Genomic DNA, 15,715 nt, shown 5'->3' with positions numbered 1-15,715 from the left:
ACCACTATAATGATACGACCCAAATATTCAAACAATCATGAATAGTATGGTTATTCTTGTCATCCCATGGCCTTACTGTTTAAGTATCTCTTAAAGTAAACATAAGTTATTGTGACTTTTCCACGATGGGTTGAATATGAATAATTTTTTTGTCGAATCATCGGATTTGATGTCATTTCTGAATATTTTCATTGCAAACTTTTCCTCAAATAAATGAATAAAATTTATTATAAGATTTTAGTCTTGAATAAAATGTAAATATGAATCGATTTCGGTAGAAATGTTGAAAATGATTTTTATTTCATTGATATACAATTATACATACATATCGCATTTTATACACCCTGGATTAATTGATAATTCTGAGAAAAAAAAACGCATTTATTTGAATACAATCCATTATTCTACTTATTATCTAAAATATACGGTTCAAAATCATAAACAATTAATTTTGGTGCGATAAAGCCACCTGATCCAGATGTTGATTTGTGGTATAATCCACAACCAGACAGTGCAATCGGTTTGTACGGTTCAACGCGTTGTGTATCAATAAATGGTACCGTTAATTGCATAACATCGTCCCAATAATCGGTTGGTCCGAATTTTATAAATGCGTTCGGTGTATTATTTATATGTGATAACTTGTTTGAATGGTTTAATGGATTTGTGGGTCGATGTTGCGTGATTTCCGTTTGACCACAGTTTGGGTTCGATATCCATACGCTGTTGGTCAAATCTTTCAATTTTCCTGTAATAAAATCAAACGGTGTTGCTCGTACGTCCAATGTAATGTGACCGGCATCGGTAACACGAAATCGTACACCAGTCACAAGTGAACCCTTCGGCACTGTCACCTCATCCAAGTTTATTGAACGATTTTCATACGAAATTGTAAAATAATCGACATTTTCTTCGACGTTTGTGTCGTCTATTTTGAAAAATTCATACGATGATTTCCATGGTTCATAAAAATCCCAATCCGGTGTGACTTCTGCCTGAGCGTAGGGTAGCAGTGTTCGTTCAGCAATTGCCAAATGAATGATGCCATTTTGTTTTGTTAACGTGACACCTGTAACGATTCTTGACGGATGGGATAGAGGAAAAAAGGTTTCATTATCATTACTAATTTGATTTTGTCGATTGTTTTCACTCGAACCGAGAGAAAATGAATTAACACCTACTTGTTGTCAACAATGTTTGAAACCACTTCACGTAAACTTATATAACGTTCTGTTCTTTTGCTCTTGATGTCATCGCACAAACAAATGCAATTGCTACATTGTACAAACCAACGAATCCACGACTCAGCCTATGAACCAAAAAAGAAAATGCATTCCATTAATTCTGCATAAATGCATATTCATAAGTGCTAAATAAAGGGGAATGTCTGTTGTATTGAAATCAGTGTTGATCATCTCAATGAGTGCATTGTTCATCGCTTAGCCATGTGGCATCAGGATACTTAACTCTTAATCGACCATGACATATGGCTTTTGAATTGCCGGCTGTACGTCCATCGCTGTACTTGATATAATTGTATCGTCGATTTGATTCGCCCTGAAATGATAACAAACACCAGATTTATTATTTGTTTGTGTCCAAACACACTGGAGATATATCACAAGAAATCTATTTTAACTGCAGTGTGGCATAGTGTAAACAATACACTCTTTATACCATTTTGGCATACAATCGAAAGGTATATTTTAGTTTACCGTTTCACAAATATTTACATCCGAGTCATCAATGCTCTGACAATCTCTTATTATGCCGCTACATTTGGCCTGTTCATGGTCGTTAACACGTGAATCACACAGCGAACCAGATTGACATTGAAAATGTGCTGTTTTCCGGAAATTTGAACAAACCCCTGAGCAACTGGCATCGGAATTCAAATTGGCCTCGTTGTCAACAAATCCTTGTAGAAAATTCGATATCTCTGTGTACGAGCTGAAAACTACAAATGGAATGTCGTGAGTTGATTCAACATCATTATTAAGAAATTAGTACAATTTTTGATATTGTTGTTATTAATATGGAGAAATTACCATTGTTAACAATTGTGTCACATTTCCAGACCGTTTTGTCAGATTTTTTCAGAAATCGTGTGGCAATTTGACGCAAATCACTGAACCTCTGTTGAAATGTCGTTCGCAAAATGTCCACTTGTTCGCTGTAATTCTCTAGAGCTAAAAAAATATAAATAATATTCAACACACAGATACAAATGACCACTCAATTAAACACAACGGTCCCGGGAGTGTTTTGTGTTGATGAATTGAGATTTTTATACTCACCACCGCTATTGTAATAGCTCAAAATCATATAAGACATTTGTGCTGTAATGTAACTCTTTAAAAATCCCGATTGAATGTCTCGATATAAATCATAGATTACATGATGTGACGATTGTACGGTGTCACCGTTCTTGCGATAGTTTGTAAAATGCTGAAAGCAAACAAAAAAATTATTCCATTCAAACTCTAATTTCATATAAACTGAATTGAATTAGTTTGTATGATTTTTTTTGTGTCTGTCTGTGTCATCATCGTCTCATCCCAATTTATAATCACACACTGACCGTGATAATATTTTCCCATAATGTGTCGTTGGTTGCATAATCAAATAAATTGCTGGCCTCTTTGAGTATTTTCAGTGCATGGCTTGAATATTCGGTGATACTTTTTCGATCCAATGTTTGCTCTTTCAAATGTATTCGTCCCGAATCTGTAATACTATTTATTTGCTCGTTGATTTGAAAGAGTGTTTCAATGTTTGCTATTATATCTTTGGTTAAAACATCACTTTTCGTCAATACACGACTGCCGCTGTCATCTAGAGCGCTGTCAAAAAACCGTTCATGATTCTTGAATACTTGCAACAACATATTATCGGCACGATGTTGAATGCGTTCCCACAACACTTGTTCGACTTTAAAATAGTCCGAAATCAAAATGTCAACGAGTGGTTGAGCGAAGATCGGTAAATCATCTGTTAAATTCATATGTAAATTTAAATTCGTAGCCATTGTTGTCGATAATAATGATGTTGAACACATTAGTAGTGCACAAATTGCAATGATGTTATTGTCAGACCGAATGAACCCCATATTGTTGATTATGAGTCTCGATTAAATAATATTTACTAAATAACCAAAGACAAAATTTTGTTGGCTAAACAACACACACAAACAAACGGCACACAGACGGAACACCGAGAATATCCGAGAGATATGGTGATAGCGAGACAAAAAGAACAACGAGTCAAAACAGCACAACATCGACTGAGAGCGACCCACTCAATTTTTCGGAAAATAAGAAATGGTGACACTGGCCATTGAAACGATAAATTTGAAACGTTCTTTTGTTGTCAATCGACTTTTATTGCCGTCCCTTTTTTTTCGTAATGTTACACAACAAATTCTAATGCTACTGCTGTTAACTGAGAAAAAGTTCTTAATCAAACAACAACACTGGCCAAACGCAGCACAACTTATGATATATGTTCCTTTTTCTCTCTACTCGTTATTTTTTTTCTTCTTCTTCTTCAATGTGATGTGCAGTTGTATGTGTTTTTTGTCTACACTTCGTTTTGTACACGATCAAGGGGCGAATGCCAAATGTGATTCCTTTCAATATCACGAACAATATATTGGAGACGATTATTGAAGAAAATATTGGCATATCTGTCAAAAAAAGAAAACGCACAATGAAAGTCAACACAATGGAACAAAAAACAAATGGAATTTTTGACAATTTGTTACATATCACACTCCATATGGAATTTTGTGTCTTTTTTTCGCATTTGGTTGTCGTTAATTTGTCCCCTTGAAAACGATTGTATATCATGATAAGTCATCGCCAGTATGAAATGCCAACACTAAATCAAAATACAATTAAATTATTCCCCGTTTTGCCGTAGAAGATTTATGATAACAAATACAGTTGCGATGACGAGCGCAAAAAGGAAATTTGAATATGTATATGTTTGTATTCAAAGCATGTCAGTTGCTGTTATGTATGTGTGTTCCATCATCTCATTTCAAGCGAATTGTGCGTGTATTCGACTCTCTATCAGACAGACACCAAGTGCCTTTATTTTAAAATGTGGCTCATGAATTTTTGGCATTACATTTGCGCTGTTGCGTTTTTGTTCGAGTGTCAAAGGTCAAGCATCTGTTTCCTTTCTCTTTTCCACTCACATTCACCTCGTCGTTCATGCTCGTTTTCGGTTGATATATCTATGGTAGCTGTGATTTATACTGTTTTACAAAATTCATAAATGCAATTATTGTGCTCAATTTTCATGTCAATTTTGTGTTCATGTTCGGTTTTTTAATGGTGTTTTCGGTTGAATTTTATGGCCAAATGTTTTAAACTCGGCTAATTATTCGATATTTTTTCATACCCAAAGAAAATGAAAGTCTTTCAATATACAAAACAGTCTTTGTTGTGATTGCTCTTATTTTATTTTCGATCTTTTATGCTGTTTTTTTTGTTTCTCTTACTTTATTTTAATAATGAGGAATAATGAACGATTCATAAAAATATATGTATAATTAATGGGAATTTTTTTCCTCCACTTTTTCTCTTAAATAATGACCAATTTAGAATGAAATTAATACAATAACTTGATGGATGCGCGATTCGTATGCTCGGCAGTTTGTAGCTACAATATTATTGTTGGTTGTCGAATGCGCGCCAGACGATTATGATTCAGTCTTCAGAAATTGAATTTGGCAAACCCATTCGGTTTGGTGTTGTCCGAATTGAATTCGAGTGCTCCGTTCACATCTTTGGGTGCCAAGTTTTCAGCCTCATCGTCACCCTGATCAATCAGAAAAATCATAATCACACATGGGAAAATTGTATTTTTCCAAAAAAAAAAAAAAAATTGGAAGTCCAAGAAACGATTTCGATGAAAATAATACTCACATCATTAAAGTATTTGTCGATCAATTGAGTGACATTTTCATAGACTTCTTGATTTTCGTGCTCTTGTAATTTCTCCAGCAAATCAATTCCGCCCACCTCTTGGAATAGCTGTTGGAAAAATATACAATAAAAAAAATTATCTCTCTTTTCGAACTGCCAGTGAATATCCAGAGATTTCACACTTACTTCTTGGAACCTTTCCAAATGTCCTTTCTTTTCGGTAAGCGCCAATAGATTCTTCAAGCCAGACAAAATGACTAAGACACAGCGTGCATCTCTGGATGCCATAAGTTCGCAGAACGGTTTGAGAATGTTGACCTTTTCGATTAAATAGAAGACTTGCTCCTCACTTCCACTCGATGTGACGTTGGTGATTACCCATGCGGCCTCTTTTTGCGAACGAAATTCGCCACCAACCAACACATCACGAATATCATCGAACAGACCTTCTTGGAGCACGTGATTTATTTGCGATGGATTGCCCGCGGTGATGTTACTTATCGTCCAAGCGGCCTCCTTCACAATATTGTTACGTGGACTCTTTAACAATTTTCGCATATGCTTCAACGCACCAGCACCGATTACCGTATCAGTCTGTGTGAAAGAAGAAGAAAAAAAACGACAAAAATTGTTAATTGTATCAAACGAATTTTTTTTTTGGATTTTTAGCGAGCGATATCAAGGAGATATATTTACCTGATGATCGTTTCCAGTGACAATATTGCCCACAGATCGAAGTGCTGGCACGACAATTGAATTCTCGATGTGGTCCAACAGTTTAACCAAATGTGGTACACAGCCAGTATCGATGACAGCCTGAATACGATCGCTGTCTTCATCAGTCACATAGCTAATCGCCCAAGCCGCATCAGCTGTTATCAAATGAACAAAAGTGAATTATGATTTGTTTTCCTTCGCGAATCGAATGCAAACTGAATACTTACTCAAAATTTGGGTATCGAAGTGTAGCAAGAATCGTGCCAATGCCGGTAACATGAGCTTGACTTTATCAGCTGGTGGCGCTGGATTCTTATTTCGGCACAAATTCGACATCAACCAAACGATATTACGCAAAAACGACAACTGTCAACGAAAAAAAAAAAAAAAAAAACAAACAAAATGTGTAAGTTCACATTGCAAAAATGTGTATCATTTGTCAACAATGTATTTACCGGTTGTTCTTCTTGTAGAATTTCCAACAAAACTTCAGCAGTATTGTGTTTCAAGACCTCATCCCGTGTGCTTGATCCGTCACCAGCAATGTTACCCAATGCCCATACCGACTGTTCAGCTACGTTAAGTGACTTCGACTTCAGTAAATTTACGAATTTCGGAATTGCACCCGCTTTGGCCACTTGAATTGTTTGATCCGAAGTGCCCGATGCAATGTTTGTCAAGGCCCATGCTGCTTCGAATTGCAAATCCGGACTGAACGAAATGAAAAAATAAAACAACATAATCTTGAAAACTGTCGAAAGAAATAGCGAAAAAAAAACCTGCAATTCGGCTTACCTTTCCGATTCCAAAAAACCAACGCAAATCGGTACAATTCCATGATAGATTAGATTATCGATTGGCGGATTGCGTTCTTGACTGAGCATTTTACGTGCAGCTTGTGTGGCACGATGAACCAATGTTGAATCATTGCATCGCATATGCGTGATTATTTCCTCCAACGACGAGTACAAACCAATGGTGGGCGATGCCGGTGAATTGTTTTCTTTCAGTGGTGACGTTGCATTTATATCAATGTTCCGGCGCTTATTCATTTGGTCGTCTTTTTTCGATTTACGCAGTTCAATTGTGACGTCATTTCGACGACTACGAATATCATCCACGTTTCGTGAACTGTTTTTGTAGCTCTTCAAACGATTTTCCATTTTAATGACTATTTTTCACTATCTAAATGCGACGCGGAAAGAGAAAAAAACACAACTATGATGAGATGGATGCAAAGACATAACCTATCTATAGCGACAAATTCACTGTATTCTCGAACGAAAATCATTTTTTATTCCACTTGAAATGGACAAGCAAAAACGGAAAAATTCATAACAAAAAATCCAATAGAAATTAAATGGATGCGGCAAAAAAAACGGAAAAACCAAGCCGAACAAATCACGAACAATGGAAAAAAACTACTCTAACGGTTTACAGTTGTTAAACCGAGATGCTTTGTGCGAAACACCAAACATTTTTTTTTTTTGCAACACCAGTTTCCGAAAAATTCATGATGCTTTGACCATCAAAATACATTCAATTGGTTTTTCATATGTCAATCGAATAATTTTTACTTACATGAACGAATAAATTCAAAAATAAACAGTTTGGATTTTTAAGTTTAATTTAAAAGACAATTTTGTATATTGGATGGTGTGACTCTGACAAGCACAGAAAAGACAATGTTCGTTGAAAAATTTGAAATAAAAATGTTCAGTGTCCGTTCAAAAATCCACTGCACACATAAACGTTTCGCACTAACTCATTGACAAAACCCGTATTCTACAGTGTTTGGTACCAGACACTTGTGCATGTGTGTATTGGTATTCCCTCTCAATTTGCGCGGCTGTAAGTGGATTCTTACAGTTTTAGCGCGCCATCTCGATGTCACTTTTATGAAAGAGAGTTTAAATGTCAATACAAAAATCTCTAGCAAAACGTAAAGGTTTTGAATATTTTTGAGGCCACTTTTTGATTAGAAAAAAACGCAATTGATTTTTGTCGATGACAATAATAAATCGTGTATTTTTGGTAAAAACCAAATTGTTTTCTTTATTTATTTTATCAACGTTACAAATAAAACATATCGAAAATCACTTTATGATAAAATTTCCTATTCATTCCATACAAAAAAAATTGCACATACAGCTAGATTCGTAAATCAATTTACATAAACATTTTTATTCCATCAAATGGACTGTATTTTTAGGAGCATAAATTTGTGCGAATAAAAACTGTTTAAAAAAATTTAAGTCAATGTTTCATATCTTAGTTCAGAATATTTTGAAGAAAGCAACAATCGCTGCACAAATAGAAATAAGTGAGAAAGTGGCGACATTGGTTGCAGCACCACCCGGCAATAGACTGCATTCATGTGGTTTTGGTTCTCTCATTGCACGGCAGGCAGCTGATTGTAGATCACGTAATCCCAATTCATGCAAATCCTTATCAGTTTGCTGATAATAAAAAAACGAAACGTCAATTAAAATTTGGTTCATTCACCAAAAAAAATGATTAGTATCAGCTTACATGATTGAAGACAATGGTTGGAACCGAGTCAAGTGGTGGATTCAATTGTTGTGTGCGTACTCCATAGTCTTGTAATAATTTACTGCCCTCCGTACTGTTTGCGCACTCTTCAATCACATTCCAGTTGGCCAGTTGAAGTTCTTTTGCACACCGAGCGCCCGGATAGACATTATCTTTGAATGTGATCCACGTTTGCATCAAACATTTTACATAGTCCAATGTGAGCGATTCCTTTGTTTTCGAATTTTGATACGAATTCACCTAATAACAGAAGAGATGCAATAAAATATACGAGATTTCTTTGTGAAAAAGGTTAAATACTCACTTGAATGTGTTGGATGGCACATGCTTGCACTTTATTACCATAACATTCATTTGGTCCATGTTGACATGTGAACAGTACATCCGATCCTTCTGTTTTGAACTGTATTTTAGACGAACGATACCAACCATCGACATGAAAATGAAAGAGATAGATTGAGAAATGCATCAGTGAATTGATGGTAATAAATAATTGTTTGTTTCGTTTATAATTATGTAATTTGCCATCCGTGAAACTGAAAAACCACATGCATAAACTATACGTATATACGAAAATGCACTTGGAATATCGAACAATTTGCAATTAGATTAAAATGTATTTATTGTGATACTTACGGATGCCTTTCCAAATGGAATCAACGTCACATCAATGTAACGACCCAGCGGGCTCTGCTTTGTCGGATATAATTGATCGGTAATAAATCTTACGCTGTCTGGACACAACGCTTCATAATAGACTGTGAGCGGCACCTAAATTAAAAAAAAAATGAAACAAAAAATAATCGATAAATGAATGGAAATGAAAGCATACATAAAATGTACATATTGTTTATATCGCACGAAAGAATTCATTCTTACAAATTAAGCTGATGCAATCAAACCAGCAGATGAATTAAAAAAAAAAACAATTAAGCATTACAAATTGTGTGTTTGCATTATTTATCAGATTGTGCCTTTGTAAACTGATTTTCATCATTATAAACAGAGATTCGATGTCGATGACTCCAAAGTCGATTGGATTGTGGCCTGATAAAATATTTACAATATTTGTTTTTGGCGAAATAGAGAAATTGCTTGTCATGGCAAAGTCATATTTTGAATTTATTAATCAGTATTGTTGATTATCATCACCAACCATAAAGATAAAATTGAATTGTCGTTATATTTTGTTACACAAATTGTCATCAATATTTCATGTTATGAAATTTGCTTCAAATTTTTTTGTTCTTCGTTATCTTAAATGCTATATATATATATAATGAACTTGCAAAATCGACGTTTCAGTAAGTATGAAAATGAAATTCAGTTTTAGATAAAATGACAAAGTTCAAAAAGATCGTTCATTAAAATGAAACAATTGTTTCTCATTACATAGTCGTCCTTATCGATAGAATGTTTTGGGAATAGATTTCAGATTGAGTTGTGTATGAATAAATTACACGAACATCTTCAAAATTGATCATAACATTGAGTGTGCCTGATCACAATTGTCTCAACAACATGAATTTACATTGTACAAATTCCCATGGATGCAAATCTCACATTTCTGGCTACACTGTTTTGTGATTGATGCAGCAACGCTTTGTCGGATGAAGTCAATGAATGAGGCTTTATTGTTCTTGTCTTCATACACAAAGCATTTGTATAGAACGATAGATGTTTATATAAACATTGATTACAATAGCCCCGAATGACTTACATCGCAAAATAAATCCATACATTTTAAACTACTTTAGGCAAACAAAATTTGCATTGTGGCAAAATCATTTGTTCGAGTTGAACTCATATCATCGAAATCGAACACCTAAACGACAATGTATATAAAGTGACATATGCAAATTGTCACGTCTGTTCATTGGTAAAATCATGTGTCTTTTTGATTATTTACATATAATGTATTTTTTGCTTGTTTTTAAAATCTTGAATATAATCGAATTGTTTATCGGTTCGACTTTAGACGGTATTGAGAAGAAAGAAATAAATAAAAAAAATAGTTGATTCATTGTATCTGGTATAAATTGTTTCTTTTGCAGTTGATTCATTGAATTTTATCTTTATTCATGGCTGTTTCGTGGTCAGGATATCGCAAAAAACATCTGGAAGATAATAATGATTCACATCTACGGTAGTTTTTCGTTAAATTTTCTTCGTCCATTTGTTAAATTGATGACGAAATATGTGCGCATGCAATTTAAATAAATCTATTGTTTTAGTTTATTTAAATGGCAACCCATTTATAAAACAATGCTATATCACCACGTTTTTCTAGCTTTCGATTGCCCTTTATCTCTATTCTATTTTCTCCATGTTATTCTTTGTCTTGACAAACACTAACTAACGGTTCTGGTTAAATTAAAAGATAAAACCAAATTAACATGGATTCAATACGCTAATGAGTGTCAAAGAAGCGTTTTGTTTGTGAAATGGTGAATAACTTATTTTCAATTACAATCAATTTAGTTTTGGGTCAAAATCTGACCGATTCACACAATACGTTAGTACGTGTTTTTACGGTAAATTTATTGAATTCTGTTTCTCAAGCTAAACCATGTTTGTATGTCACTGACGAACTTAATATATTTACACAGTGATGTCAATGCCACGAATAGAGAATCCATTATGATAATTGCTTTTTTTCGTTGATTTCAGATTAGAAAATATGATGAATGAATGTTTAATGATATGCATATTTGTTGAAATTACAGTGCATTTGACGGAAATATCAATCCATTATGTATTATATAGGATGTTCTAGCAGACAATTGCACCACATCTATGTCTGTACATTCAAATGCATTCGGATAAAATGATTGAATATATGGTTTTGTTCACATTTGATTGCATCGGTGAATATTTTATCATCTCGTTTTTATTCTCTCATCATATTGACCTCATGCAATTGTGACTGTACGCAGGCACTAAACATTGAGTGGATCGAAAATGTGTTTGTTTATTTTGCATGTGAAGTTCCACAAAAGAGTGAACTTCCATCGAGAATCAATGAACATGAGAAAGAAAAAGAGACTAGAAAAAAAATCGTTTCATTCAACTGTCAATGGTAGCGAATACACAAAAACACGGCAAATATACATTTCATTGGGTCCAACAGTTGGGTCAATGAATGAAAAACATACTATTGAAATGCCAGAGATAAATCGATAGAATACAACGCTATCTATTTCTTTTGGACGATTTGACACATTTTGCCTGGAGAGTTTAGACTGAATTCACCATTGAAAATCTTCATGAATCACATCCATCAGACACAGTCATAGAGTGACACAATCACCATGGATATGGACGCGAAAAAACAAAGCACAAACATAAAATATGAAAAATAATTTACATTTCCATTTCGTTTTTTTTATTACAATTTGCAAGAGATTGGAAAACAACCAACTGTCATTCATTCGTTGCATTGTGATTTTTCTCCTCCGTTTCGTTCTTTTTTTCAATTTTTATGCGACACAAAATTGTTTGCCACATGGTGGATGTGCAATTTTGCCTCTTGCTCGTTTATTATCGTTTTTTTTTTTCATTTACTTGTTGCACATCATGCACAAACTGCGATTCTACTATAACTGTTTTTTTACTTTGGCATTTGCATAAATAGATAACGATTGTCTACACAGTGAGATATGAAGTGGGAATTAAAACGAATATACTGGAAAATCGCAAGAATAACGAAGACAATCGGTCTTTCTTTCTCAGTCGACCTTTCACATTGAACCTCGAATGAATTAAGTCGCTTGCAATTTGTGGCATCCAGACTGTGTCCGAAGTGTCTGCTCTGAGTTGATTCGCAGCCGAGAATAGAATTGAAGATAGAAAAAGAGAACCACACAAGAAGTGTAATAAAATGAGAGAGGTTGGAATAGGGTCACGTAATTAATAGACTCTACCGTTTTTAATTGATCAATTGGGTCTTTTTTTCAGATTTTTAAGCAATTCAAGTAGAATGATTCATCGCATGTCTGTTTTTAGAACATATCACAATTTATTTTGCATTGGATTTTTCGCTACTTGACATTTTGTTTCATTCAAAATATATAATAATTGATGACGCCATTCAACAAAAATATTTTTCCACAAACTGTTGACAAAAGGGTTTATAAAATGTAAAATCATTCCAACAATATGTTTTTGTAGTTCTCTTGAAATTATAAAAATATTGTATTTTTAGATTTCGTCGATTATTTTGATTGAATGGCACTCGTTGTTGTTCAAATTATCAAAATAAATGATAATAAAATTGTTTTTAAACCATCATTATTCTGATTAACATGAGCATGCGAATCGTTAGCACTTTGAACATTGCACACATGTATAAAGCATCCAATCGATACAGAATTGTATGACAAACAATGACATTGTTTTGCAATGCCTTTTGTATATACCCGAAAGTGTTAAATAGATTTCTCTTGCGTTCGCACCATCACCTTTTGAAAATACATTTCAAACTCGTAAATATTTCGGATTGACATTGTTGAAAATATGCAGGCAACAATATTCAAAGTCCAACAAGCCGAAATGTTGCACCTCTTCATATTTCGATATTAGTTTCGATACAAAGCGGTTTTTCTCTTTGTGACATGCAATTTTCGGGCGCTAAATTTCATAGAAGATTTTTTAAAATATTAGCATGTCAAAACAACAACAAAAAACTTCAAACATCTAAAATGTGTGCAATAAGCAAAATACGGTGCACGTTTTGACATGTTTAATGATATTCGATTTCAGTTATTAAACGAGTTTTTGTTATTTCGATCGGTATCAGTAAAAATGATATTTCTGTTGATGAAGCAGTTGTTTGCGATGATGTTTTTTTTTTTAAATCAAAAAATTATTTTCACCCATAGCAACTTATGCAATGAACGTAAATATATTTCATTCGCATGACAGTGATTAGTATACCTATGATGATGCGACAAAAATGGCTTTGATTTTCAAATGAAATCGATCACTCTCTTCTTTGGCATCCAAAATAGAAAATACGAAATTGCATAAAGCCCATCAATGATGTAAATAAGGCCTAAAATCAGTTTGTTCAGGGTCTGTATCAACTTCAGAGGATTGTGAAATTGCGTATACAAAAAAAAATTGTAGTCATTACAAATTATATGTATTTAAAAATGAGATTGTCATGTGAGGTTTTTCTTTGCATTGAAATGATGACTTAAACAAAAGAATGCAAAAAAACACTTAAAATAGTTGTTTCGCAATTTTTCTTACTTTGATCACATGATACAAAATGTGATACAAAGTAGTTTCGTTTGAACATTTTCAATACGAACCTACGTATACTCTGAACGTGTTCTTAATTTAATTCCGAAACTTGATTGAGCTATGTTGACGACTCAAAGCCTCGAATATTTCCACAAAATAGTTTTATTCCATGATTGATATCGCTGTGTATCATTTGTTTTTAACCACAAATTCATGAAATACAGAAATGTGTACGAGAAACAAAATCACGACAACATGCTAGATATGGTATGAATAGGTTATGTCCACTGAAATATTGCGACAAATCACGAATCACGTCAGAATTCTTTCGTTAAATTTTTTGTCATAAAGTTCATCGTCCCCAATGGTAAAAACATAAAATGTCCATTGTGTAACAGCAAACATAATATGCGGCTGACCGAATACGCAGTTGAAGCGGTGCTCGTAAGATTCACACACAATGCACACCGCACAACGCAGAGGTGAGGCTGCCAAAGCGAATGCTGTCAAGCATTAAAATGTTAACTACATAGATACGGTGTAGAGAGAAAAAAAACTCTCTAAACTGACGCATACAATAGAATCGATTCGAACGGAATATATTCAAGCGAACTTGAATTGTTGTAACAAAGAGAAGAAAAAAAATTGAAACGAAAGAGAATCTTATGCATCACACCGTATATGTATTTGAAACCGCAATAGCTATTAACTCTAACAGAATCGCTACCAACGCCCATTGAAAGATTCAAACATGCGACAGAGAGAGGGGAAATGTGGATTCTGATATTATTATTGTGAATCAATTAAATAGAGACAATGTATTTATATGGCCAATTTGATTACATGAATTACATTTCCCTTCTTGCAAAAATCGTTCTTTTTTGCTACAGTTCAACTTTTTCATAAACTAATCGCTTTAGTATTCAAATAGCTAAATATTCTTTTCTTATTTTTATTTTTCATTTTGCTTTTGAAAAAAAAAAATGCCAATCAATTCAAGCCCATTAACTGAAGAATCTCTCTTGCCAATTCTCCACAACGTTCTGGTAATTTGCACAGACACTACGGCAAAAAAATACAATTGCTCAATTATTTCTTTCTTTGCCTTAGTTTGCTGGAGTGTTCTTCACGAGATCAATTGTACAGAGTTTGTAGTAAAGACTATGGTGTTGAGTTGAAGGGAAAAAAGCGACTTTGAAAGTACTGTGCGCGTTGTTGAGTAAATTTGAAAGTTTGATAGAGTGCCGATATGAAGAAAAAACTAAATAGAAGACCGGTTCTCTTACAATCCAAAAAAAAAAACACCTAAAATTCATCTCTAAATGTTGTTTTGAAATCATCTGATGAACGTATTGAATTTATCACTATTTAAACAGATGTTGGTTCCATCTCGAAATCCAATAAATGAACGCAATAAATATTTATAATTTACCTTAACTGCACTGCAAGCAGCAAGTAACGCACAAAATCCAATCAATTTAACCAACATATTTTAAGTATCAACAAAATTCAGGGAACAAAAAAAAATTTCGTTTTCTGTGAATTAAAAACTTCACAAAATATGCACCGAAAATCGGATAAACTAAGTAAAACTCCGAAGAGTGTTTTTGAACAGCAAACAGGTATGAGAAAAACTTTGAGAAGCTTGTAATACGCTCCAAACTCAATGCACAACTAAACTCGCACATACGAAAAAACGAATTAATAATTTTGAATTCTCGCTTTTTTTTCGTTCCCTCTCTCGCTCTCGCACTCTCTTTCATTCATTCAGTCTTTCGCTTTTGTTCACTTGTCTCTTCATTCTCTCTCTCTCTCTCTCTCTCTCTCTCTCTTTCTTCCCCGCTCATGTTTGAATGCCATGTACGTGAATGAGTTCACCACATTCATTTAAATCGTAGCTTGCGTGTATTCGCCGCGATACAAACTGTTTTGCTATTCGATTTTGTTTTGATATTCATTTTCTGCTCGCCGTAACTATGCAGTGGACACCAATACAAATAACAATAAATGTATATACGTATATTAGGGCCCAAATTAATGCACATAGTCATATTATTATAGCGTATTTTGTGCTGTCTATCCAGCAGTAAAAGTTTGAGCCAAAAGACAGGTTTCTCTTGACAAGCGACGACGTTGTTATTGTTCTTTCGTGTTCACTATGTGTTGGTATTCGAGTTTGTTCTTATATCACATGCCGTTCTGCCATTCTGGAGTATATTCTATAATACATATACACAGTCATCGTCATGCAATGAATAAATGTG

General features: G+C 34.0%; 3 protein-coding genes across 4 annotated transcripts; all 3 read right to left on the bottom strand.

The window, feature by feature from the left end:
* Positions 1-308: 308 nt before the first annotated feature.
* Positions 309-3,672, bottom strand: LOC116336929. The gene is made up of 7 exons (XM_031761155.1): positions 2,582-3,672; positions 2,298-2,448; positions 2,049-2,189; positions 1,716-1,957; positions 1,468-1,557; positions 1,182-1,309; positions 309-1,080 (listed from the first exon to the last, which is right to left on the bottom strand). The coding sequence occupies exons 1-7, from the start codon at positions 3,107-3,109 to the stop codon at positions 405-407; spliced, it is 1,956 nt and encodes a 651-aa protein (XP_031617015.1). The 5' UTR covers positions 3,110-3,672; the 3' UTR covers positions 309-404.
* Positions 3,673-4,433: 761 nt separating this feature from the next.
* LOC116337165 (importin subunit alpha) lies at positions 4,434-7,355 on the bottom strand. Of its 2 annotated transcripts, none has more exons than XM_031761534.1 (8): positions 7,233-7,355; positions 6,447-6,836; positions 6,107-6,362; positions 5,879-6,017; positions 5,631-5,806; positions 5,121-5,528; positions 4,935-5,042; positions 4,434-4,827 (listed from the first exon to the last, which is right to left on the bottom strand). In XM_031761534.1, exons 2-8 carry the CDS (start codon positions 6,812-6,814, stop codon positions 4,723-4,725), a joined length of 1,560 nt encoding a protein of 519 aa, XP_031617394.1. In that variant the 5' UTR covers positions 6,815-6,836; positions 7,233-7,355; the 3' UTR covers positions 4,434-4,722. The 2 variants fall into 2 exon arrangements, with proteins under 2 accessions (XP_031617394.1, XP_031617395.1); XM_031761535.1 differs by having other exon boundaries at positions 6,447-6,832; positions 7,233-7,321.
* Positions 7,356-7,747: 392 nt separating this feature from the next.
* On the bottom strand, positions 7,748-15,124 carry LOC116336957 (GILT-like protein 1). Its single transcript, XM_031761196.1, has 5 exons — positions 14,884-15,124; positions 8,841-8,975; positions 8,509-8,607; positions 8,184-8,444; positions 7,748-8,110 (listed from the first exon to the last, which is right to left on the bottom strand). The coding sequence occupies exons 1-5, from the start codon at positions 14,938-14,940 to the stop codon at positions 7,928-7,930; spliced, it is 735 nt and encodes a 244-aa protein (XP_031617056.1). The 5' UTR covers positions 14,941-15,124; the 3' UTR covers positions 7,748-7,927.
* Between the last annotated feature and the right edge of the window lie 591 nt (positions 15,125-15,715).

Source organism: Contarinia nasturtii, unplaced genomic scaffold (assembly GCF_009176525.2).
Source record: "Contarinia nasturtii isolate CC-2019 unplaced genomic scaffold, AAFC_CNas_1.1 Cnas_scaffold_220, whole genome shotgun sequence".
In the NCBI taxonomy this organism is placed as follows: domain Eukaryota; kingdom Metazoa; phylum Arthropoda; class Insecta; order Diptera; family Cecidomyiidae; genus Contarinia; species Contarinia nasturtii.
This window is presented reverse-complemented; position numbering and strand designations above follow the sequence as displayed.

Excerpts from the sequence above, each read along its gene's own strand:
- LOC116336957 (XM_031761196.1), bottom strand. The coding sequence starts at position 14,940 with ATGTTGGTTAAATTGATTGGATTTTGTGCGTTACTTGCTGCTTGCAGT. Across the intron at positions 8,976-14,883 it reads CTGCTTGCAGTGCAGTTAAG|GTGCCGCTCACAGTCTATTA; the intron begins GTAAATTATAAA and ends TTTTTAATTTAG. Across the intron at positions 8,608-8,840 it reads TTCCATTTGGAAAGGCATCC|TTCAAAACAGAAGGATCGGA; the intron begins GTAAGTATCACA and ends TCTAAAATACAG.
- LOC116336929 (XM_031761155.1), bottom strand. The coding sequence starts at position 3,109 with ATGGGGTTCATTCGGTCTGACAATAACATCATTGCAATTTGTGCACTA. Across the intron at positions 2,190-2,297 it reads GAGCTATTACAATAGCGGTG|CTCTAGAGAATTACAGCGAA; the intron begins GTGAGTATAAAA and ends ATATTTTTTTAG. Across the intron at positions 1,310-1,467 it reads TATGTCATGGTCGATTAAGA|GCTGAGTCGTGGATTCGTTG; the intron begins GTTAAGTATCCT and ends TTTGGTTCATAG.
- LOC116337165 (XM_031761534.1), bottom strand. The coding sequence starts at position 6,814 with ATGGAAAATCGTTTGAAGAGCTACAAAAACAGTTCACGAAACGTGGAT. Across the intron at positions 6,018-6,106 it reads TTCTACAAGAAGAACAACCG|TTGTCGTTTTTGCGTAATAT; the intron begins GTAAATACATTG and ends TTTCGTTGACAG. Across the intron at positions 5,807-5,878 it reads CTTCGATACCCAAATTTTGA|CTGATGCGGCTTGGGCGATT; the intron begins GTAAGTATTCAG and ends ATTTGATAACAG.